At 42.4% G+C, this 24,969-nt stretch overlaps 7 protein-coding genes across 7 annotated transcripts; 4 read left to right on the top strand and 3 right to left on the bottom strand.

Annotated features, from left to right (window-relative positions):
- Positions 1-4: 4 nt before the first annotated feature.
- MONOS_3608 (putative atypical dual specificity phosphatase) lies at positions 5-2,012 on the top strand (the record flags this gene model as incomplete). The annotated part of the gene is made up of 5 exons (XM_067873617.1): positions 5-202; positions 277-357; positions 421-486; positions 553-723; positions 792-2,012. The coding sequence occupies 5 exons, from the start codon at positions 5-7 to the stop codon at positions 1,584-1,586; spliced, it is 1,311 nt and encodes a 436-aa protein (XP_067724457.1). The 3' UTR covers positions 1,587-2,012.
- Positions 2,013-2,109: 97 nt separating this feature from the next.
- Positions 2,110-4,977, top strand: MONOS_3609 (putative lupus la ribonucleoprotein). The gene is made up of 6 exons (XM_067873618.1): positions 2,110-2,239; positions 2,441-2,745; positions 2,807-3,003; positions 3,155-3,278; positions 3,412-3,454; positions 3,548-4,977. Exons 1-6 carry the CDS (start codon positions 2,182-2,184, stop codon positions 4,675-4,677), a joined length of 1,857 nt encoding a protein of 618 aa, XP_067724456.1. The 5' UTR covers positions 2,110-2,181; the 3' UTR covers positions 4,678-4,977.
- A 52-nt stretch (positions 4,978-5,029) lies between these two features.
- On the bottom strand, positions 5,030-8,032 carry MONOS_3610 (uncharacterized protein; the record flags this gene model as incomplete). Its single annotated transcript, XM_067873620.1, has 3 exons — positions 5,030-5,342; positions 5,424-7,909; positions 7,990-8,032. 2 exons carry the CDS (start codon positions 8,030-8,032, stop codon positions 5,601-5,603), a joined length of 2,352 nt encoding a protein of 783 aa, XP_067724455.1. The 3' UTR covers positions 5,030-5,342; positions 5,424-5,600.
- A 241-nt stretch (positions 8,033-8,273) lies between these two features.
- Positions 8,274-13,543, top strand: MONOS_3611 (putative guanine nucleotide exchange factor; the record flags this gene model as incomplete). The annotated part of the gene is made up of 3 exons (XM_067873621.1): positions 8,274-8,318; positions 8,417-10,550; positions 10,765-13,543. 3 exons carry the CDS (start codon positions 8,274-8,276, stop codon positions 12,765-12,767), a joined length of 4,182 nt encoding a protein of 1,393 aa, XP_067724454.1. The 3' UTR covers positions 12,768-13,543.
- Positions 13,544-14,218: 675 nt separating this feature from the next.
- Positions 14,219-20,812, bottom strand: MONOS_3612 (uncharacterized protein; the record flags this gene model as incomplete). Its single annotated transcript, XM_067873622.1, has 2 exons — positions 14,219-17,414; positions 17,523-20,812. 2 exons carry the CDS (start codon positions 20,810-20,812, stop codon positions 14,219-14,221), a joined length of 6,486 nt encoding a protein of 2,161 aa, XP_067724453.1.
- An 845-nt stretch (positions 20,813-21,657) lies between these two features.
- On the bottom strand, positions 21,658-22,262 carry MONOS_3613 (putative 60S ribosomal protein L35Ae). The gene is made up of 3 exons (XM_067873623.1): positions 22,178-22,262; positions 21,991-22,108; positions 21,658-21,920 (listed from the first exon to the last, which is right to left on the bottom strand). The coding sequence occupies exons 1-3, from the start codon at positions 22,222-22,224 to the stop codon at positions 21,768-21,770; spliced, it is 318 nt and encodes a 105-aa protein (XP_067724452.1). The 5' UTR covers positions 22,225-22,262; the 3' UTR covers positions 21,658-21,767.
- A 131-nt stretch (positions 22,263-22,393) lies between these two features.
- On the top strand, positions 22,394-24,966 carry MONOS_3614 (putative F-box and leucine-rich repeat protein 7; the record flags this gene model as incomplete). Its single annotated transcript, XM_067873624.1, has 5 exons — positions 22,394-22,487; positions 22,602-23,099; positions 23,243-23,577; positions 23,729-24,254; positions 24,382-24,966. 5 exons carry the CDS (start codon positions 22,394-22,396, stop codon positions 24,462-24,464), a joined length of 1,536 nt encoding a protein of 511 aa, XP_067724451.1. The 3' UTR covers positions 24,465-24,966.
- Between the last annotated feature and the right edge of the window lie 3 nt (positions 24,967-24,969).

Raw genomic sequence — 24,969 nt, 5'->3', positions numbered from 1 at the left:
CTTTATGGCAACAGAAGTTAAAAAACGTCGCTCTCACGAAGACACAATTTCACGAGAGCCTGCCCCAAAAGCTCAAGCAGTTCCATGGTCCAGGCATAGTTTAACACAAACTATACCTTGCAAACCGATTGTTTCAGAGATTATTCCAGGAAAATTATGGATTTCAAACATTGAAGGAACTGCAGATGTCAAACACTTAAAAGTGATGTTGCTTTAATTACGCGAAAAATTTAATACAATAATTTTCAATGTTTTGACAATTATTATGCTTTTTAGGAACTTGGAATTACTCATGTTTTATCTGTAATTAAAACACGTCAAACAGAACCACTACCACCTCCAATGCAACGGATGTGGGTTTGATAAAGTTTAATATGAATATCTTTTACATTCAACTTTTTTTCAATGCTTACCCAAAAGATTCCGATCGTTGACTCTGCAGCTGCTGTAGATGGATTTGAAAAAGCATGGCCAGAACCACTCAAAGTTTGTTAACTTTAATTTATTCATTATTTTATTGCTTTTATCAATGCGTTCACAAATAATTCTCAGTACCTTAAAGAATGCATGGATAAAGGAGGAACAGCTTTAGTTCATTGTCGCGCAGGAATGTCTCGCTCTTCAACTATTGTATTAGCACATATGATAGAATATCATAAAATGACTTTGCGTGAAGCTTGGACTCGTCTTTCTTCGCGTCATCCGATTGCATCTCCGATTGTTGTTTGCATTTTTATAAATTGAAAAATGATTTAATTTCTCGTTTATTTTGAATTCATTTAATGATATAGCCATTTTTCAGAGCTTTAATGAATTTGGAAGCAAGGGTATTTGGAAATAAAGCACGACGAGCAATGTATACCATTTCATCACCGTCATCCTCAACAATTTCTTATTCGACAACCCCACTCACACCATTTTTACCAACATCTGCATCAATGTCATCTTCTTCAGCCACATCTTCGTCGGCCTCTCTGACTCTTCCAACAATCACAGCGGAGGAGTACAGCCTTATTATGCTGCACAACATCTTCCCGACTGTTGATGAGACAGAATTTTTCTCAATACTTAACCGCTGCCCAGTTGTGGGAATAACACGAGTAATCATCGAGACGAAAGTGCAATTGCCAGCAGCACCTCCTGCACCATCTTCTTCTTCCTCGGCAACGCCTCAGTCTTCTTCCCATGCACATTCCCACAACTCTGCCCAAACACAATCTGCACCTTTGCCTTCTTCAGCCTCTGCTACTTCGCCTTCGTCAAAGTCATCTGGCTCTTCTTCATCAACCGAGCAAGCAAAAATTGCAAGTGAACCTTCAGCTTCATCATCATCATCATCATCTTCTTCTTCTTCCAGTGAGAAATCAAAAGAAAGCGAAAAAGACAAAGAAAAATCGCAGACAGCTGCGCCTTCTTCGGCCACAGCGCAGGAACCGTATACGATCCGCCGGGAAGAGAGGCTCTATCACAGGCTCTCCTGGCTGTCTGCTTGCCGGGCATATCATTCTCTTCATCCGGAGAAACTTCAGTCTTTTGCTATGCGTTTTGGAGGATCTGCTGCCCCGTTCCATCCATTTTGTGAATAGATTACCATTTATAATTTATCTCAACGCCTTTATACAATATTAAATTGGATTGTGCTGTTTTATTGTTCAGCCTTTTCCTTTTTCCTTTTTCCTTTTAAGTTTTGTTGTGTCTCCTTTTTAACTGCAGCAAATCCTAAGTTTTGATTATGCCTGTTTATTTATAAATATCTTCATTTATTATATGGGTATGAACATTTCTTTCTTTTTTGCATTTTTCATCTGTTTCAAACATTATGCTGTCACAAGATAGTTATCCATTCCACGTTGATAAGCTATTTTGTTTTGTTTCAGAAATTCAATCTTTGCAATTGCGAAGTGAACTGTTTTATGAATGAATGCTTGTTCTTAATTTATCATTCAATAAATAATATTTAATGTACATTATATGTATGACTTTGTTTTTAACATAAAGCTATTGAGGCTATGAATATAATAAAGATAATTGCACTTTTAAATAATTTTTTGAGAAGAAAGATGAATTTTTAGAATAATGGGCAAAATTTTTATTCCACTTTTTCCTGTTAAGATCAGACATTTTGTATAATTCTTCCACCGCTTGGTCAATTAAAGATTTTTATTGTTTTATTTTTCTAAAATGCAACCCTCTGACACTCAGCCTGAAACCCAAGATCAAATACCTTCAACTGAAAGTGGTGTGAATTTTTTTTTTAATTCATCATTTTGTTTATTGATTTTCGTGCTATTGTCAAATGAATGCTATTTATATTTATGCAATATTTATTTCATTTAATTTCATTTACATTATATTTTTAATCTGATTGGCATCATTATTTATTTATTTTTATATTTTATAATTCTTCAAATTCTTGTTTTTAATTCTTTTTCGTGTAAAGAGCGCGAAGTGATACTCCAGCAAATTCGTTCACAAATTGAATATTATCTTTCGAAAACGAATTTAGCACGAGATGCTTATCTTGTTTCGCAAATGGATTCTCAATTATTTGTTCCATTGGATGTACTTGCATCATTCAAAGAACTTTCAAGAATAACTACAGATAAAGAATTAATTGTTGAAGCACTTAGCACTTCAAAGAAATTGCAGCTGAATGAAGAAAAAACGAAAGTGAAGCCCAATCTTCAACCAATACGAAGAAAGACTGTAATTTTGCGTGATCTTCCTTCTTCTACTCCAGAAGATGTTTGTCAGTTTTTTGCTTTATTATCTTTTGTTTTACAAATGCTTTTAATTGGAATTATAGACAATTCGTAATTTATTTGATCTTGAACAAATTGGAGGATCTATCGAAACAATCAAACCTGATGTTGCTGACACCTGGATGATAACATTTGATAGCGAGGAAATTGCTTTAAAAGCGTTGGAAAGATGTAGAACAAAGAAAATTGATGGAAAAAGCGTTTCTGCAAGATTGAAAGCAGAACATATAAGAACATTATTGTTTGTAATTAAAGTTATTGATTGATTCGATTTTAATTTGCTTTTCTGTACTGCTTTTGAATTGATAAATTATAATCAATTTCTTTTATGTACTGTATATTCACTAATGGTTTAAAACATAAAAAAAAATATGTATATTTTAATTGTTAAGAGAGACAAGCGAAGAAGACAAGGATACAGATGCATTTGGCATGGAAGGAAAAGCAAGCGGTTCAGATGCTTTTGGAATGGAAGGAACTCCACTTGGAGCACCTTCAGGCTTTTATAGACATCAGGTTTGAAGCCATTTTTTTAAAAATTGAACTTAATAATCAAATATTTGCATTTTTTTTAATAACTCAATTTGTTTATTTTGAATAAATTTCTAAATTTATTTAACTTCATTCACACTGTAAATATGCTATTTAGCACTCTTCATTTGGAAAACCTTCATTTGGAATGATGCCACCTGGTTTGGAAATCTTCTTATTAGACTTTAATTATAAATAACTAATATCTTTAAATTCATTTCCTGAACGTATCACCATTGTTGCAATATGATTAGAGGGAGAATTTGGAGAAGGAGCAGGAATGGCTGACGGAGCAGTAGGAATGATGGGAGCAGGTGGAATGGGAGCACCTGGCGGAATGGGATTTGGGATGCCAATGGGTATGCCCATGGACCCACTGTCTATGCAGATGATGGTGCAGATGATGATGATGATGGAAAATGGATATGGAGAAGGACATGATGGATATGGATATGGTAGAGGAAGGAGAGGAGGAGGGAGAGGGAGAGGAAGAGGCGGAAGGGGATCTGGCGGAAGAGGAGGTGCTAGCGGAAGAGGAGATAATGAACATGGACAGACATCAGCTCCTGCAAGCAGTAGTAAGACATCAAGATTTTATTATTCGAGAGAAGATAAAAAAGAGGATGAGGAAGGTGCTGAAAATGCTGATGGAAAAGAGGGAGGAAAAGGAAAAGGGAAAGCTGGAGAAAAAACTCAGTTTTCTTATTCCTCATCAGATCAATACAATTACACTTCTGGCTCAAGCACATCAGGAAAAGGAAAGAAAGGTAAAGGTAAAGGGAAAGCAGCCGAAAAGGAGAAAGAGTCAGAAGCAGTTGATAGCAGTCGAAGAAGAGGTGGAAAGAGCTCGAGAGGAAGGGGTGGCCGAGGAGGTCGTGGCGGTAGAGGAAGAGGAAGAGACGATGCACTCGACTCGTTGGCTAATGAGATGGGAATGACGATGGGCATGAACTTTGATTCTATGATGAATAATGGCGGATTTAAGCTGTTAATGGACGACTTCCCAGAGCTTCCCATTAAAGCCGGATACGATCATGCTTATAAGGAATATTCAAAGGATGCAATCTTATCTGTCTGCTGTCAGTTGGAAGAGGCAGGAAAGAAATGCATTCTTCCTGAATCTACAGTGGCAGTGATGAAAGAATTTGGAATAGAAGGAAACAGGTATAAGAAGGATGATAAAGAAGAAAAAGAGAAAAAAGAAACAAGCGAAGGTGAAGTTGCAGAGCCTAACCCTGTTTCAATGGTCTCAATTGTAAGAAAAATGGCAGAAGAACGAAAAGCGTCTGGAGCATCTTCTTCAGCTCCATCCGCAATACCCGCCTCTTCTGCTTCGCCAGTTAGTGAAGAGAAACATGTCACAAAGGAAGAAGATAGCAAATAAAGTCATTGTCATCGTAACATAGATGTTAGATTTTTGAAGGCAAGAAGAGCTTCACACATCACATCTATTTATCGTCGTGCATCAGCTGCGTATCATCCATTCAAATCCGTTTCTATCCTCAAAAACTTATACAAAAATAATTACAGAAAAAAGAGTTGCAAAATATTTATCCAATCAAATCAATTATTTTATTTCTTCATGCATTCTTTTTATTTTTTACATTTTTTCCATTTTTTTTTAACGAATTTCGAAACTTTTAAATGTATTTTGACCAACAAAACAAGCATCCCAAGCGGAGGATATTTTTCTTTTTTTTAAAATCAAAAATGATATTAAACATGTAACGAGATCATTTGGAATAACGTTTGTTGCACTTTCGAAAATTTGGAAATTACTGCTTGATAAAGCATTTTATAATTTTTAAAGATATAAACTGAAGAAGTGCAATCAAAGGAAACTTGAGCTTTTAAGTTCAACAAAATGGAAATAAGAGTTTACATAAAGTTTTGAAAACAGTATGCAAAACAAATTAAAGAAAATCAGATGAAATGATTGATAAGAATCAAATTAGTATTTTTGTGGCGGTTGCTGCGTGAGTAATAAATTATGTCTGCGTTTAAGTGTAACCCTTTCAGCTGAAAATTTATCGTCTGGTGAAAATCGTGCTAAAATTATAAGTTAAAATGTGCATTAAACATCAAAAAAACAAATAATCAAATATCTTTTGTAACTTCAAAAAGAATAACCTGGATGGGCTGGTCTAGGGGTGCATCCGCAATTACATTTCTTTTTAAGAGTATATTCTTTGCAGTGTTCGCAATAAAGTAGCAGCATTCTTTAATAAATACAGTTCGATCAGATGCAATATATGATCTAACCCATGATTTCAGTTTAAGAAAGATCGCAATTAATATTTGAAATTATTATTTTATTTTGCATAAATCAAAGAAAATTTCAACTCTTTCTTTTTCCGTTTCAATAATTAAATCCTTTCCAACATTAAATACAAAAAGTTCTCCAATGACATTTCCAGCAACAACATTTGATCCATCACCGCTCCAGGCAATTGAAACAAGCGGAAAAGACCGAGGCTTAACAGCTACAAATGGAGTGGTATGTTTTGTAGATAAATCAAACAATGACAGTGTGCCATCGTTTGTTGCAACAGCGAGCAAAGCAGGGTTGGAGGGAGAAAAAGCTATTGAATTCACAGGAGAAGAGAAATGAAGTGGAGGAAGAAGAAGAGATTTCATGAATGAGGAAGGAGAAGATGCTGCTGCGAACTGATTGAAAAGGGAAGGGCGAGTGCTTGGCTGCAGGGAAGACTCAGACAGCGGGGCTGTTGAGAACACGAAGACAGAGCCGCTGAACGAGCTGACTGCAAAGACAAGGCGATGCTCCCCACAAAACACAGCATCGGCAGAAGATAAGAAGTCCAGTGAAGAAGGAGAAGGAGAAGGAGAAGAAGAGGAAGAGGAAGAAGAAGAAGAAGATGATGATGACATAGCAGAATGAGAACGAGCAGACATCCCAGTTGACATGCTGAAGGCAGATGCTTCTGTTCTCTGTGAATAAGCAGCTATTCCTTCGGGTGTGGAAAGCAGAGAGACACACATCGGGTGCACTTTCAGCGCAGAAATTGGGAACTTCACATCAATCTCTTCACTGCCGGCACCCATGATTGCATCAATTGTGCCGGCAAAGTCGACAAAGCGGGCGAATCGCGACTCCTTCGCACAGAACAGCCCGCCGTTTTCAGCGCCCAGAAGCGCATAGTCAGAAAAGGGTGTGGTGAAGGCGTGAGTGGTGAAGTGAATAGGGGCAGATGAGGCAGAAAAGAAAGAAGAAGTAGGAGAAGAGGCAGGAGAAGAGGAAGGCGAAGACAAGCTGCTGCTCATTGAGATGAACGAGCTGAATGAGATCTGCTTGCTGAGGTCGTCGCTCCACCGGGTGGTTGTGCCGAGGCCATCGACACAGATGACCTTGCCTTCTGCACTGCGCAGTGCCATCATCCCGCCAGGCGCAGCTGGGTGAGGAGACGCTCTGCCCCACCCAGGCGAAGCAGCACTGCCTGTCAGCGCGATCACACTCGCCTCGCACGTCGACGGATCGACGATGGTGTGGACGGAGGAGCGGGCACCGAGGGGAATGTTTGGGGTGGATGATGAATGAAGAGAGGCGTTAGACTCGCTTATGGCGCTTGCCAATGGCTCAGCCTGAAGAAGATGGACTGAGCCGTCTGCACAGCCAGCATACAGCACAGACGATTTGTTGGGGCAGAAGGAGAGTGAAGTGACAGTCGCTGGGAGAGAAAACACTGCAAGTGGAGTTGGCGTGCGGGTAGCTGAAGAGTCTGCTGGTGCTGAAGAAGATGAAGAAGACGAAGAAAATTGTGGTTGAGTTGTGAGGCTTCGCAAAGACCAGAGCATAATTACACTGTTCCATTCGTCGCTCAGCTCTGTCTGTGTTGTGGGTGAAGGAGATGAAGAGGGCAATGAGAGGCGTATTAATGTTGGGATGAACAGAGCAGAAGCAGAGTGCGATGCTTGAGCCATCTCCACTTTTGACAATTGCTCAATGTCTTGCTCATTTGAGGATGGGAAAAGATAATAAGGCGGTATGTATGCTTGCCCCACTGTTTCTTCTTTCTCGTTATCTGTTCTAACTTTTTTAGCACCCTCCAAAGATTCTGTCATGTCACTTCGTTTTTCAGCATTTAAAAGTGTTTGACCAGAATCATAACTCAAAGGAGATGCTATCAATGGAAAATTGCACTTTGGTTGCTTCCAAAGCATTGAGCGATAAACAACACCAACAACGTTTGCATCAAATTGGTTAAATTCAACCAAAGACACTCCAAAAACTCTCCTTGGAGCATCCCAAACGGAATGATCTCGATCCATTTCAATAAATTTAGTATAAAACCCGTCGACACCTACCGTTTGATTTACTCGTGGATTGTCAACGTAGTCACTTTTTGTCCCTATCAGAGGAACATCTCTTAATCTTATTGTTGATTGATGTTTTAAAAAATGAAGTTGTGTATTAAGTTTCAGTTGATTGTGCTTTTCTGCCAATAAGTCATTAAAATCTTTTCCAAAAACGTCATTTGTTTGCTGGAATGCAATTAGTAGTTCATCATCTTCATCAAGTTCAGGAGGAAAATATGGCAAATCTGCAAATGACGAGGTTGCATTATCGCTTTTGTCTGAAGAAAGAAGAAATAACGATTCTTATCATCGATGCAAATTCATTTTAACGCATAAAAATTCGTAACTTTCTATTTTAAATGCAAAAAAAAGAAGTTAAAACCTGATGCGGAGTTTTCTTTTTTTACCTCATCAGAATTTTGCATCCTAAAATCATTAATTACTTAAAAAAGGAGATATACGAAATAATAATTTCACACATTTGTTTGCTAAAACAATAATTGCCAAATTTTTATTTTTCAAAATATCAAAAATTAATGGTTGATTGATTTTCATTTATGAAAAAGAAACATTAGCAGCATCCATTTAATTGCTATAGTTATAATAATTCTTTTATTGTGAAAATCAAACTCATCCCCATATTTTGAATTCTCAATTATCTCATCAATGAGCGAACAGCGCTCTGGAGATGAACAAGATGTGAAATCAACAGTATGAAATATTTTTTATCGTTGGAATGCGAAACTTGGAGAATTTTATTCTTTTGCGTTTCTTACTTTTTTTTCAATCTTGGTTAAATTTTGTATTAGAATATCCAGAGCGATGCAGTTATTCAAAACTCAGTAAATTCAGTCAAAGAACTTATATCACTGTATCAAGAAAAAGCGACATCAACTGCGACTGCACCCAGGTTACCAAGTTCAAAACCGACAAAGATCGTAACTCAGTCCGCCAAGACTTCAAGCCGTAACAGCGAATCTCCACCACCAACAACACCATTAAGTGAAACAAGTAATTCTGAAAAGCAGATTTCTTTCGATATAATTCCAGAAACGTTAAAGCTTCCTTCGATGATCAAATCACAACAACAACAGAATCCAAAACCTCGTGCAACGACTCCACCACCAAAGAATTCTGCAAATTTTGTGAAAAATTCTCAGCGCAATTCTCGTCATTCTCATAGTAAGTCTCCTGAATCTGTTTCCGATCACAAACACCAAGAACAGAAACTATCATTTCATTCTTTTAAGGATAAAGAACGCTGTCAATCAACTTCAGAGTTAAAGACTAAAACAGAAGTCGATGAGACAATTGATCAAAACACCCAAGAAGAGAGCACACCATCCAAACCGAATGATGAAGCAGAAGCCAAGCCTGAAGATGTCAGTTCAGATAAAGAGGCTGCAGAAAGCCCAAAAGACGAAGTTCAACCTTCTCTTATTTTTTCGCAAAGCACAACTCGCAATCCACTTGAGCCACTGTCACCATCAAGCGCTAGCCAACCGAGTCCTCAGTCACTTCCCACCTGCTCTTTCACGCCATCCACTAAGTCCCGCACCAGCTCAGCCGCGATATCACCCGCAGCCTCTCCCATCTCGTCACCTGTGGTGAATACATCGCTGACTCACTCGCCGCTGCCCTCTGTCACATTCACCATCCGCCGCAGCAACACCACCTCGAGGCGCTCGACCTCCACAAACAAGGAGCTTGGCAGCGAGAAGGAGGCATCTGACACAGCTGGTGGCCAATTGCAGTCACCTTCATTAAGCACAGCAGATGTGCAGGGACTTCCCTCTGCATCTCCTTCTCCACCACCTCCTCCATCTTCTTCGTACTTCTCGACACCTTCCTCTCCCTCTGCGCTCAGCTCATCAACCACATCCCCCGACAGCCCTGCTGGCTCATCCTCTGCTGATTCTCATTCAGCCACACCAACTAAGACCAAGCGGTCTCTCTCTGCCACTTCTTCTCCTCTTGTTCCTCCACCCTCACAGCCACTCGCTGTCAATCCTCTTCTTCTGGTTGTCAAGCCATTGAGACCTTCTTCTCTGCAGCTTGGCTCTTTCTCTGCGATTCCTTCTTTATCATCGTCTGCTTCTTGTGCTGTTTTGACTTCTCCAATGCACTCTAAAACCCCATCCATAGACACATCATCCCCTCTCCTTCCTTCTTCTTCGCCTGCTCCCTCCGTTTCACCATCGCCTCTGTCTTCTTCTGCTTCCACTTCTGCTCTTCCTTCTTCGACATCTTCGTCTTCTCCTAATCTCTCTCAAACAAACTGCACCTCTCCTTCCTCACTATCTTCATCTACCACCACCCAAACAGCTTCTTCTTCTCCCTCTCTTTCTTCCTCTTCCTCTTCTTCTTCTAATGTACCCACCCTCTTTCCGCATACACCCGAGCTGGAGTCCATCTCGGCCTCTCTTCTCACTCTGCGTGAGATGCTCTCGTCCTCCTCGTCTGCCTCTGCCTCAACAAACGGCATTCTCATTCCTCGCCCGCCGGCTGTGAGCAAAGTGCAGCTGCCTTCCTTTCCTGTCTCCCGAGACAACATCATCTTCGGCCTGGTGGATACACCAGAGAATATTGTCTATCAACAGGAGAAGACAGAGGAGACGGGAGAGAAGGAGAAGGAGAAGGAGAAAGAGAGAGAGAAAGACAGAGAGAGAGAAAGAGAGAAAGAAAGAGAGAGAGAGAAAGGAGCCGATTCGCAGTCTGTGAATTCCAACACGCTCCTTCGGAATGCGAACAAGCGGCGGATTTCGCAGGCGACGGTGGTGAAGCTGGTGGAGAAGTGCACAGGGACAGACCCGCTGGCACTGAAGATGTGGGGCGTGTTCTTGTTAAGCTACAGAACATGGATGACCCCAGAGGACTTGATGAGGCTGCTGATTGTGAGATATGAGCTGATCAATGACAGATACAAGGAGTGGGAGAATCAGGGTATGCTGTGATACTAATAGAAGAGAGAGAGAAAGAAAGAGAGAAAGAGAAAGAGAAATTGTGATATGAAATTTCTGCTTTTGAAGCTTTTTTTGAAAGGAATCTTAGAAAAATTTAAAGCATTTCTTCTTCTTTTTTGAGAATAAATTAATTTAAATTGTTTCATTATTTCTTTCTTTGTTTTTCTTCTCCTTTTTGCTCATCTATTTTTTAGTCAAACGCATGTCTCAGTCACCCTCATGTCCAGCCAACAGGCACTCACCACCACCAACACCCCCTCCACCTGCCTCTGCTTCATCCCCCTCATCATCTCCTTCTTCTGCTCCACCTCCACCTCCACCACCTCCCCCTCCTCCTCCACCGCCTCCTCCACCCCCACCAGCATCAGGAACAACATCATCAACATCTTCTTCTTCTTCTTCTTCTCCCTCTTCTCCGTCAACAGCTTCCCCCAGCCCTTCCTCCTCTCCTCCTCCACAGCCATCTCACCCAACAGCCAGCACCCAAAATCTATCTCTTTCCTCTCCCAACAAGCACCTCTCCACCACCCTCTCCTTCAGCACACCTGTCCCTCTGCCCAGTTCTTCTCCTTCTGCTCAGCAGCAACAGCAACAGCAGCATCAGCAGCAGATGCAGATGCAGCAGAGACAGAACTCTTCCTGTGACAGCATTCCTCCTCCACTCGACTTCGTGTCAGATGTGGTGGCATCGCCCATCAGAGTGGAGAAGGACGCATCACCTGGGGAAGGAGAGGGTGAGAAAGAGGAAGGCAAAGAAGAAGACGAAGGAGCAGCTGGAAAACAGAACAAGAAAGAGCAGGAACAGACATCAACAGCCACACTGCCTCAGCCAAAATCCACACTCCGCGTGCAGCTCTTCACACCCAAAATAGACAGAGACAAAGAGAGGAAGAAGTCTGAAGACGAGCAGCAACAAGCACAGAATGCCCCACCACCTGTCCCACCGCCTCCCTCTGCGTCTCCAGTGCCCCAACCCTCTCAGCCACACGCCCTCTCTCTGCAGCTGCCAGAGATACCAGAGCGGGTGCGGCACAGCGTCCTGGCGTCTATCCAGACGTGGATCAAGTCCCACCCAACAGACTTCTCCTCCCCTGCGATGGAGTCGCTCTTAATCGCTCTCTTGAAGCAGAGCATCGCTGACGGCACACCTGTCTATGCGAAGATGATTATGCAGTCTCTGAATGGTGTTGTGGCTGCAGCACAGGCACCTGTGCACCCATGGACACCTCACAACGCCCCGCTGCCGTTCTTCCCAGACAGACTGAAGAAGCACATGGTGTATGGCGCGAACACAGGAGGGCCAAGCAGCTCACTCAGCTCGTCCTCCTCAACAGCCAGCTTGTTGTCATCTTCGTCGAATCACCTGAGTGCGTCTGCTGCAACTTTGCCTTCTGTCCAGTCTGGTGTGTCTTCTCCAGTGCTGACGTCGTCTTCGATCTCTTCGTCGCCTGCAGGTGCTGTCTGGAGCTGCACCCTCACCTCCCCTCTGGTGCTGTCGCTGGATGAGTTCGATCCGAGAGAGATTGCCAGGCAGATGACGCTGATTGAGGCTGAGCTGTACATCAAGATGCAGCCAGTGGAGTTCGTGTCGAAGGCGTGGATGAAGGAGAATGCACAGGAAATCGCGCCGAATGTGAGGAGGATGACAGAACGGTTCAACCAGGTGACGCTGTGGGTGGCGTCGTGCATTGTGTCGAAGGAGCAGCCAGCAGAGCGAGGGAAGATGATTGAGTTTTTCATCCAGATGGCAGAGGAGATGCTGCAGCTGAGCAACTTCAACGGGGTGATGGAGGTGATGCTGGCGCTGAACGGCTTTGCGGTGAAGCGTCTGAAGAAGTCGTGGGCGTTTGTGTCTGCGAAGAAGATGGAGACGCTGACGAAGCTGCGGGAGGTGACAGACACGGCTGGGAAGAGCGCCCAGCTGCGGCACCTCGCGAAGACAACAAAGCCGCCGTTTCTGCCGTTCTTCTCGACATATCTGACAGACCTGGTGTATGTCGACGAGAGCCCCACAGTCGTCAACGACATGGTCAACTGGGAGAAGGCACAGAGAATTTCAGATGTGACATTTGCAATTAAGAAGTCAGGGCAGATCCCGTTTGCAGTGCATGGCATTCCCGAGCTGTGGGAAAGCTTGAGCACAATCCAGGCGATGAAGATGGACGATATTGAGGCCAAATCAAGAGAGTTGGAGTAAAGATGAAGGATGTGCTTTGAAGTGCTTTTGCGTGAATGAATGAATGCTGGATGAGGGATAGGTACATTTTGAGTTTTGTTGATTATTTGATGAAAGGAAGGGGAAAAAAGGAAGAGAAGAGAATGGAGTCTTTCTTTATTCTTGTAAGTCGATTGTTTTGTATAGAAATTGCTCTTTCAGTATAAAATAGTTATAATATAAAATAAACCTGTTGCTAATTCGTTTGAAAGAAAGACGAACTGTTCTAAATGAAATTGCGTGGAGTCGATGCTCGATGATGTGTTTTATTTTCCAATTATTAATCTGATTGTAAGATTCTATGAAGCGGGCTGTTGATGATTCAATTCATTCATTATTGTTATAGCTGTGCTTCATTAATCGTTTTCTTTGTTCTTTGTTCTTTGTTCTTTTATTCTTTGCTCTTTAACTCTTGTTTTTGCTTTGAGCTTTTCACTTCTTTTTATTTTCAATTTGCATGTTTTTATTTCATCCAATCTTTTGCATCGATGTTGTTTTCCTTGTGAGGGTTTTATCATTTTCTCGAAACCTGTTATTGAAATTCCTGTTTTGGATCTGTGTATTTCTCATAATAATAATTGTTATTTTGATGTTATTTATTATTTCCATTTAGTTTTTCTTTTTCAATGGCTAATATTTTGTCTAGTCTTCGAACACTTAACTTGTCAAAACAAAATTTTGATGTTAATGAAAATTAAACAATTCATCATTTCAGCAGCCGATGCGTAAAAAAAAGAAAGAAATTGAACATGGCATAAAAATTGAATATCTATAAATCAGTTATTGTAACACAAAAACTACATATAAAAAATATCTGAAGTGATTATTCAAATTAAAAATGAAGTTATTTTACTCGGCTGCTAAGATTCTTGCATGAAAATTAAACAGCTTGTAATCGTCAACATAAAAACACATCACTTGAAGAAAAATTGATGAAGCAACAAAATCGTTGCAAATACTAAACTGAAAAACGAACGAAACAATTTAAAAAGAACTTAAATGATGTTGAAAATTTTGTTTCTATCGATGAAGAAAACAATGTGTAAAGATATGAAATGGCACATAAGACAATGAATTTCATTTGGACTCTTAAAGAACTGTCAAACGAATACATAGCGGAATTACAAATCTTATAAAGGCAAACAAAACAAAAGAATACCAAAATGATAAGAAAAAAAGCAACCAGCGAAACATTTTTATTTCTCTTAAAAGGAAATGCTCATTAATTTGTTTCTGTAGGATTACAAGTTGAAAGAAGCACACATATCTTCATAAAATAGACTTTTTTGATGAAAATTAAAAAAAGTTTAATTTCATTCATAAATAAATTATGAATCTTCAATTGAACTTAAAACAATGTGAATGAAAAGGCACAATCCATTTGCCAGAGTGTTATTAATAGAAGTCCCATGAAACATTCATCATTAATCCTTTCATGCTTCTCTGCCATAGCCATTATACAGTTTTGTCGTATCATCAACATCATCATCTTTAACTTTCTTCTTTATGAATGCTGATAGCTCCTTCTCTCCTGTTTTAGTGGTGCGCTTTAGCGGTGTTGCATTTTTTCCTCGAAGCGTCCCTTCTTCTTCTGAGTCTTCACCGTATTCGTCTTTTATCTCGTCTCTCTCATCGCTTTTTTCTGTCTTGTACAGCTGCTCAATCATCACGTTAATCGTGTTCTCCTCCGACAGATTGCTCCCCAGCGGAAACAGAACAGTCATCGCAACCAGCACCATCATACTCATCCCAACCGCAAACAACGCAATCACAGTGTGTACAAGTGTGGTGATGTTGCCCTGTATCAAGCTGATCAGCAGCGTCTGGTATGTCATCAGCCCGTCGTGTCCATCATACACAAGAAGCGTGTAAAGTGCCCCGTAGTCGGCAGACAGCGGAGTTGCTGAAAGAATTCGTGGATTGTTCAAAATGTTTGAATTAGAAGAAAAGGAAAGAGAGTTAGTGGAAGTGTAATGGCTCAAATTCTGTTGAAGCGCATCAGAGGCGCTTGTGCTGATGTGTTGAGGCAATGAAGAATTAGAGTTGTCAGAAACTGTTGATGATTCAGAAGAGGTAGATGGAGACAATTCATTTGAAGTGGAATTTATGCTCAAAGGGTCGCTCAAATATGACAAGGAATGAAGTGGAAGAGGAGTTGCATGAGACAAATGATGTGAGGGATCAGAAACCAAATTTGTACTTTCGTTTTCATTCGCAGAAATATCTTTTATAAGCTCATCAGCATCTGCTGTTTGTGTTGTGCTTGCTCTGATTTTCGACAGTTTCATTGCGTGTGTCTGTATCGTAGCCAGCAGATTGTCAAACCCCACAAAATTCGGCACATCTCCAATCAGCCTGTCGCCCACGCACTTCGCCGTTTCGATCATGTAACAGTCCTTCCGATGCCCTGTGAATGCCTCCATCTGCGTCCAGTTCCCTTTTGTCCGCCGCACACTCAGCTTATCCAAAGGCGTGTCTCCAGACACCACCCGTGCGCCGTTGTGGTCAACAGATCCGTACATCACCACAGCTGAGACAGCCTCCAGATACTCCAGCTGCCTCGACAGCAGCGCTGTCAGCATTGTCGAGTCGTGGCTGAAGTGAGAGAGATTATTCCACACAGGGTTGGATGCGATGGGGATGGATGGAGAAAGATCGGTGGAGGAGAGCAGGCGAGAAGAAGAAGAAGAGAGGCTGTGCGAGTGCAAATTGGATGGACGCGGAAAGGAGAAGTCAGAAATGGCATGAGGTGTTTTGTTGTTTGGGTGCATGCACGTCAAAGAGGAAGGTAACGATGAAGTGTTATTAGAGGAAATATCACCAAAAGAAGGAGGTGAAGAAATAGAATTACCATCCTCCTGCAACAGAGAAGACGAATAAGAAGTTGATGATGAACGAGAAAGAGAACCATGTTGATCATCACACGCACTTGATGACTCAAAAAGCATCGCTCCATTTGAAGAACCAACAGACAGATCAGGTGCGTCGTTGAAGACAAGCATCTGTGCCAGCAGTCCCAGCTGCATCACAAGTGAAGAGCGCAACGTTGCAAAGATGGCGAGGTTAGAGAAGCCCTGCAGTGAGAACACAGCAACAATCAGGCTGATGATCACCATCGATGTCATCAGCACACACACAATGATGCCAAAGCCAGCGCAGACTGTGAAGCGTGTGGGGATGATGTTGTCGATGTGCTTGCATTTGTCCTTCAGATACGACAGATCCTCCATCTTGTCCTCTTCCTCCAGCTGCCTCGCCAAGTCATCGCGGTGCTTCCCATTCCACTGCCCTCTTCCATTCGCACCTTCTCCAAACGGCCTGGCCACATCAGGAACTGCACTCCTAATTGAGCCTTCTTGCCCATTGGCAGCCGATCTCCATGTGCCACTCCCATTCGCCCGGTGAGCATTGCCTGCTCCACTCCCATCTTTGCCATTCTGATCATTTGCATTCATCTGTTGTTGTTGCTGTTGTTGTGGTTGTTGCATTCTCATCTGCAGCATCTGCTGTTGCATGACGATTATCTGGTGAAGTTGAGCGAGCTGTGCAAACTGAATTTGCTTCAGTTCCATGTCCTGCACAATAAAAGGCTCAATCTGCTGCTGCTGTTCCGGTGAGAGCATCTGGAATTCCTGAAAATACTGCGCCTGCTGAATAGCCAGCATCATCTGCTGCTGTTGGAGAAACGTCTGCCTCTGAAGAGGTGGCATCAGCAGGAAGAACTGCGCATCGTCTAACGAGATGAGCAAAGGTTGCACTGTCCCATCAGGCATCGTCAGTGTCATGTTCTGCAGCGAAAACTGAGGCAGCGGCTGGTCCACAGGCATCGCCTGCTGCGGCGGGTGGATGAAGAGCTGAGTGGATGTCTGTCCTTGTTCAGCTGGTTGTGCTTGCGTGTTGCTCATCTGGTCGAATGTGCCCTTTGAGCTGTTGGGTGTGAATCCCAGTGGCTCAGACTCCTCGTCATACACATCGCCATTCTCTCTGCTTCCATTTCCTCCATCAGCTGCTTGAGCTGCTGCTGCCTTCAGTGCAGAGTTGATGGATGTGTTCGAAGCAGAAGGAAAGAGAGAAGTGTAGTGTCTGTTGAGACCAGCATTGTTGTCTTCGATGTTGAGTGGAGAGACTGTCACTGAGTTCAGAGAAGAGCCTGTGCGTGTTGTTGATCGCCCAGAGCCACTCGGGTGCTCACTCGATTGCTTCATCCGCGACGACCGTGAATTCGACGAATAAACTGTCGAGTGCTTCTGCAGAGAGACCTGCGTCTGCCGCTCATCGTAGTCATCTTCGCCTACACCTTCCATTTTGATTTCCTCTTTGTTTTTGTTTTTGCTTTTGTCCTTCGAATCAGAATGTTGCGGGCCTGTCTCCTTGTTGCTGTTTTGAGTGTCTGCTTTTGCCTCGTTGTTTGGCACAAGCGACTCTTCACCCGAAGGCTGTTTCGGTTGTCCGTCTTCTGTCTCCACCTCCTCCACAATCGTCTTCGTGCGGTGGAGCGACGTGAGCCTGTGGAAGTTGTCTATTTTTTCCTTCTCCAGCAGCTCCTCGTTCTCGTCGTCGAGCCCTTCCTCCTGCCGTTTCGCCTCCACAACTGCATTCAGCAGCTGCATCGAGTCCTCCGTTGGCAAACTGCAAAGCTTGAACATGTTTCTGCTCCTCTGCACTTTCACTCTTTGTGCCATGTTGAAGATGGCGATGATGACAATGACGATGCAGATGACAATGTCTGCACCACACAGAATCACCGTCACAATCAGCGTCGTCACGTTGCTCACCTCCTCCTCCCGCACAATCGCCAGCATCGCGTGCTTCAGCGCCTCTGTGATGGCGACCGGCGCATTCAGCAGGATGGACACGAGGGGCTGCTGGAGATCGTAATTGGGGAGGATGCCTCTGTCGTGCGAGGTGTGTGCGCAGTCAGCGATGCGGCCGAGGATGTCCAGCAGGCCCATCATCCGCCGGTACACCTGGTGCTTCGACGAGTTCTGGTAGCGGATGGGCTGCCAGTCCACAAAGACAGGCTCCGACCACAAGTCGAACTCGAGCGGTGTCTCATCGTAGGCTGACTTCAGATAGAAGTTGATGGCAGAGGCAGCTGTCTTCATGTGCTCCTTCACCTGTGGTAGTGTTTGGATGTAGGCGGTGCTGTTGGAGATGTCTGGGTGCAGTGTGTATTCGAGCAGGTCATGCGCAGCAATGGCAAGGGAGTTCACGTGGAAGGCAATGAACCCCATGTCGTTGATGTTGGTGATTGAATGGGAAGTGTTCGATGCCTGCTTCAGTGTCACTCCAAAGCAGATGGAGAGCAGCACAAGCGTCGCCACCACAAGAATCACAATCAGCACTCTGAACAGCGTCGGATGCTGCACATTCCGCAGCGACTTCACCGACCGCAGCAGCATCTCTGCACTTTTCTGTGGGCGCGTCTTCTTCTTCGCCTTGTCAGCATCTTCACTCGCCTCTGACAATCCTTCATCAATCCCTTCATCCTCTCTCTCCTCCTGCATCCACCCCATCCCTCCTGCTGGCATCCCCATTGGCGACATCGGTGCCATCGACTTCATCTGCACAAAGAGAGGGCTCTTCGGCGTGAAGGCCGGGCGATACGGCGAATCTGCCTGTGCCAAGTCTCTCATCGACAGCTCTCTTCGTCCGCCAAACAGACTCGTCCCACTCCGACTTCTGCTGCTCAGCATCCCAAATGCCTCATCACTCGCACTGGACGCTATCCCTTCTGCTTCATCACGGAATGCCTTCTTTCTTCTCTCTCTTTCCCTTTCTCTCTCTTTTTCCTTCTCTTTATCTCCGTCTCTGTTTGCCATGTGACTCATCATCGTGCTTTGGCGTCTGACGAGTGGCCATTCAGGGAGCATATGATAACCAGACATCCTGCTTCTGTTACGCATCAGCCTTCGCGACAGAAAGAACCGCTTTTCCTCCGCCGCCAGCTCCTCCTTTCCCATCGGCCTGTATTCCAACCCTTCCGCCTCTGCTTTCCTCTTCCTGGCTCTCTCTTTCTGCTGAATCCACTGCTTCTTCTCTCTCTCAATGATGTCTCTGTGGAGTGCCTCCTCCTCTTCTTCCTCGTTCAGCCCTTCCTCTTCCATCTTCGCTGCAAGCAGCGCTGTGTTCTCTTCGACGATGTCTGCCTCGTCAAACAGCAGCTGCGCAGACTCTACATCTCTGAACACATTCAGCAGCAGAGAGCCATACAGCCTCAGCACAAGAGAAGAATCGAGATGGCCCTTCAGCGCCTTCACCAGCATGTCCTGGCACTTCTGTGCATGCTTCACACCCATCACAGCATAATGGTGCACCTTCTCCACGTCCACCATGGATGATGCTGTAGCCTTCGTCAGCTGCCTCCACATGAAGATGACTGATGCCATCGCTCTGTCATACTCAAGCTTCGCTTCCTGCAGCGTCTGTTGGAACCCTGCCTCGCTGCCGAGCATCAGTGCTTGCCCGTTCCCTTCGTCTGCCAGCAGCTGCTGCACCTCGCCTCCCTGTGAAAAGATGAGCCACTTGTCCATCAGAAAGGGGAAGAGCTTGCTGGCTCGCTTGATCAGCTCGAGGGCTTTTGTGTTGTTATGCGTGAAAGAACGGCAGAAGATGGCATGTTGCAGGAGAAGAGACGGGTCAGAAGGGAACTGCCTTTCATAGAAAGTGTACAAGTCGTCCACAAAAGTGACGACTTCTTCGTTTCTTCTGATGGAAGGCACTTGGAGAAAGCGTGTGGCAGGCTCGACGTCTGAGGGAGAGGAGTATTTGGAGAGATAGCGAGGGGCTGTGTTGTGTGATGAGGTGGATGGTGATGTGGGTGAGGTGGGTGTTGGTGACGGCTTCTGCATCAGAAGAGAGGAAGAATGGGCTGCGTGAAGTGAGCGAAGTGAAGATGCGGGAAATGCTTGAGAGGGAGAAAGAGGAGGAGACGAAGGAGGTGAAATGAATTGGACGAGGTTGTTTGAAGAGGCCATACGAAATGACTGAGGAAGAGAGCGCAGTGCGAGGGAATCGGGTGTTGTGTATGGGGCAGGCGATGTGGGTGACATGAGTGCGATGTCTGTGGAGTGGGAGTTGAGCAGCAGCCTCTTCTGAGGGGCAGCTTGGCTGCTGCGGTTGGCACTTTCTTTTCGGTGGAGTGAAAGATGCTGAGTCGCAAACAGGCCGTCGCTCTTGCGCGACAGCTCCACTTCGTCCTCAGCAGCATCTGTCCCGTTGCTCAGATACCCTTTGCCTTTCTTCTTGCTCCTCTTTTTGCCCACAATGGGGATCACCTGCGACTCGTCCACTGCCCACCGGTGCCTCCCCAGTTTCCAGCTGACCAGCCCTGCACCCACCCCACCGCCAATCGTCAGCACAAAGAACCCGATCCAGAAGCCTGCTCTCGCCCCGCCCGCTGCAATCGTGGACGAGTAAGGAGACGCGGTGGATAAGGCAGATGTCGGCTGGTGGAGATCGCAGTTGCAGGCAGCAATCACTGAGAAAAGCCCAATAGAGGCGAGGACGGTGCATATGACGCTCCATGTGCAGTTCCCGACGAGCGTGTAATATGGCTGGTGGATGACACAAATAAGTGCTAGAAGAAGAAATCCGAGAAAGGCACAAAGAGCTTGCGCCAAATGTGTATCGGGAAAGACTGCGCACAGAAAAGTCATGACTGTTATTTCACAGCGAAACAAAAAGGGAAATGTTCCAGAATGCAATGCAAAGTTGCCTTTGTGCTTCATAACAGGACAAAACGTAAACAGGCTGAGCAAAATGCTGTGCGCGCAATAGCTCAAAACTCCAATCACAGAAAAGGTAAAAGCTATTGTATGATAGCCCCCAAAGCACACAATATTGCGAAAATTGTACAGTGAGTTGTCTGAAGTGCACATTAGAGGAGATGAGAGAACGGTCAGCATTTGAACGTAAAGGGGTTGCCCTAATGTGATGACACAATATCGAAGTGATGATCGAACTGATTCATTCATAGCTTTTTTTTTCGCAGTGAAAAAAGCCAAGATAATTGAAACAAAAAACATAAAAACAACGGCCAAATATGTGGCGCTGAATGACAAGTAAGTGTGCCAAGGATTTCCCTTAATTACACCCCATATCGTAGCATATCTTGCAAAATCGTTAAGTTGTTGTGGTTCCGCAATTGGCCAGATAATATTTTGAAAGCAGAGTCCAACCACAAGAATAAATTCATATAAAATGCAAAACCACTCGTATATGAAATTAGTGTCTCGCATCTTCAAATAATTGAAGAGAAAATCATGTTTTAGAAAAAAAATCATTTTTCGTAATTCAAAGGAAATGTTCGTTACGATAAAAAAAATAAAAATAAAATAGATAGATAGATAAAAATGCAAACTTTTGAAATTCCAAACATCCATGTAAATAGCCTAGAAGAGCAGAAAGAAATAAAATATAAATATTGAAGAAAAAAGTCGATATAAAATAAAGTGTACGTTTGGTCCATTGGATTGAATTTCATAATAATAGATCCATCGAAGCCACTGCCTGAAAAAAGATTTGACCTCTCACTTGACGTAGAGGCCATGAAACAGCCAGCTTTGAGTTTCTATCAGTTAAAAAATATATATCAGATCTATCGCAACTTCAATTGAATTAATAGTCATTAATTCTTGTAAACTCTCTCATAATTTTAGTATTTATTAAGCAATAAGTCTTATGAAAACAACATTATTTTGAAAGAACGTAAATTATCCAAAGATATATTTTGCATCCATGTTGTCTCGAATATGGATTTATTTCAATATTTCTTCTCAATTAATAATAATAAGCCGATCCTAAACGAATTTTTTTCGAACTGCAAATACGAGATTATGTTTTTTTTAACTTTTTTCCATCAAAAGCAAGAGAAATAAAAATTAAAAACATAAAAGTATTTATGTATGCTAATCTGTTTTCCCTGGAACGTGTAAAAAAGTGTTTGTTAAAAGTTTTCACTTAAAGTAATTTTGAAAACATTTAGTGTTGTGGATAAAGCATCACACGAACGGATGCACCAAAAGCTTTTGGTGGAATGTTGTGTGTGAAGCGTGCACGAACAACGCCGCTGTTTCCGTGAGTTTTAACAACTTTTCCTCTTATGACTTTAATGCCTTTTTTGTTTGACTTGCACTATTAAATATACAAAAAGTTGGTCAAAAGAATATTGAATATTTTAACAACTGTTATTTCATTTGCATACTTTTTTCACTTTGTAAATATAGTACACGGTTTTTCCAAGATAGTAGCGAGCTCCATGAGTGGATGTGCATCCTTGAATTTCCAACAGGGAAATGTTAGGATGTTGTGTATGTTTTCCTCTGTACAATGATAAAAGAAAAGAAATTCATGAATTCCAAACACTATGAAAAAAATAATAAATAGCAAACCTTCTGAAACCAAGAATTTTTCCAGGGACGTGAAGACGGCAAGGCATGTTGTTGAAAAAGATATTCGATCTTAAAAATCCCAAAATCAAAATGGGATATTTATTTATGGCAATGATCAACTTTTGCACCCATTTTGCGGAAAAGATGGCAGAACAATTCTACAATGTACTTGAAATACTGGCATCTCATTTAAGTGATCACCAGCTATATTTAAAAATGTGTTTAATCTCCAAATTGGCAAAGACAATTGCACGTGAAAAATTTGTGAGTTTTAATTTCTCACGAACAAAGTTAAATGATGATTATCTTAGTTTGCAAAAAGAAAAACAAATTATTTTTAAGATATAATCCATTCAAATTCTACTATTTTTCATATACGTTTGAATTTGATTGTTTAAAATTTTCTTCATTTTGAATTCAATAGCAAAATTTGCACCAAAGTGGAAACAACTTGAATCGATTGATATGAGCTATACAAGCGTAACAAATTCGGCTCTTCATATTCTTACAATGCACATCCCATCCTTAAAGCACATTTCATTTGTCGGTTGTCGTATAACCGATGAACTTTCTATGTCATTTCGCCCCATCTTTACTTCACAAACAAAATTGGAGTCTTTTGATTTTTCTGATACGCCAATTACAGAAATGTTTTTGACGACAATTGCTGCAACTCCAGTCTCATCTACACGAACGGTTCCTGCTCGTTTGAAATTGGAAGCAAAACGATGTCCAAATTTAATTTATCCAAAGAAAAGTGCACCATTTGCTCGCGATCCAAAGAGGCCATCTGTATTTCTAGCCACATCCATGTCATTTGCAAATTGCTTGGATTTTTCTGATAAAATGACAATCTATCTTTTCCATTCACTTGCACCAACTTATTCAGCTGTTTTAACAAAACTTGATTTGACAGGATGCAGTTTGTTTAGCATTCATTTTCTTTCATAAAATATCAGCAACTGTTATTTGTCGCAATTTTATTTTTCATAATTGTATTGATATATCTTTATGGTTAACGTTTTTGCTTTAATTACAATGATTTGCTTATTGAATGTTCTTCAGTTCAATTGACGGACATTTCAATGGCTGCAGTTGCTTTGAGCTGCCCAGGATTGGAAACGCTCATCGTGTGGAACTGCAAGTCGATATCAAATGGAGGGATTTCATGTATCGCCCGTCAATGCAGGCACTTGAAGTATTTAGATGTGACAGGATGCGAAAGGTTGACTGACACTGCATGCAAGTTCTTGGCTGGACTGAAAGTTGATGATCCAAAAGAAGATAGAGCGTATCAGCTGCTCTTTGCGAAGGTTGAAGGAGTTCCTGTTTCCACATCACCTAAAACCAAGGCGAAAACAACTACTTTGGCAAGAACTGCACCAAAAACACTTTCAAAGGTTTGCAAGCAGACAAAAAGAAATACGAAAAAGTGAAGGCCTTCTGAATGAATTTATCTTTTAAAAGTTAAATGTTGATATATTTTATTGATTTAAATTGTGTTTTAACTTTCATTTATTTTATGCTTTCATTCGTTTCTATTCCAAATAGACCAAATCGCCTTCTCCCATCCGAACACCACCACACATCTCCTCTCCAATCCTCAGCTCTGGCCCCAAAATTCTGCCTCCCACAACTGTTGGTGCTGGAGGCATTGCATCTTCCTCTCCAATGCAAGCTTCTTCCTCTTCTGTTCCTTCATCCGCCTCTGCCTCATCTTCCTCTTCTTCCTCTGCCTCTGCCTCTTCCTCCACCACCCCTTCTTCTGCCACGCCTGACTCCTCCTCTTCACCCACTGGGTCGCACAGCATGTTTGCCCCCCCCACGTCTCAGGTGACTCCACATGGCTTCACTCCCACACGCGAATATGGCTGCCATTCATTAGAGACCCTTCTCATTGGGAAAATACGTCTGTCGAACAACGCCCTGCGCTATCTGGTTGATGGGTGTCCGATTATTAGTGAGCTGGACATCCACTCGACTGATTCAGATATCGATGCCGAGGGTATTGTGCAGAACATTCCACTCTTTGAGAAGGCAATGAAAGATCAGGGAAGATCGTTCTTGTTGAAATTGGGTTTGTTCTTTTCATATTATTGATTGATTATTTTTGCAATCGGATATTCTGTCTTATTCGCATATACACTTATTTCTAATCATGATATATGCATATATTGATTCTTTTCCTGCTATATACTCTTTAGGAGGAATGCCAAAAGTTAATGGCTGTTCACGTGGCTTAAAGAAAATCAGCCCCAGAATCAATCTTTCTTTCATTCAGACATAAAAATGTGTATATGATGCGACTGTTTCATATCTTTGGGTCATGTTTCCTTTTCTCATATGTACATATTTATTCAATAGCACATTGTTTTGTATATCCTTCATTAAAACTTACTCTTTTTATTTGATTTGGTTTTATTTATTTGAATTAAGTATCTATTCTTGTGACTGTGTATACTCATGTTGCTTTTTTTATCCCCCGTTTTTTTAAAGAGAAAATGTGTATTTGGTTTGTTTAAGTCAATTTCATCTGTCTTTTCTTGTTAGTTTTCAAATACGCCAAGCAATGTCATTCCACTTCTTCATTTATGAATGTGAAGCTTTGTCGCCAAGCTGATAACCATTTGTGCTGTTGTCCTGTTGTGCGTTGTTTTCGAATTTGTACTTGTGAGAAAACAACTAACCCTTTTTTCTTGACATTTCGTTTCACTTTCAACTAACTCCTCTTTTTCTTTGATCCAGCAACTCAATTCAATCGAAGAAAAGATGCACAAGAAAACTGGTTAGCA

The sequence above is a fragment of the Monocercomonoides exilis genome, assembly GCF_001643675.1.
Source record: "Monocercomonoides exilis strain PA203 chromosome Unknown scaffold33-1116896, whole genome shotgun sequence".
In the NCBI taxonomy this organism is placed as follows: Eukaryota; Preaxostyla; order Oxymonadida; family Polymastigidae; genus Monocercomonoides; species Monocercomonoides exilis.
The sequence above is the reverse complement of the archived record's forward strand: the minus strand, read 5'-3'. Positions and strand labels throughout refer to the sequence as shown.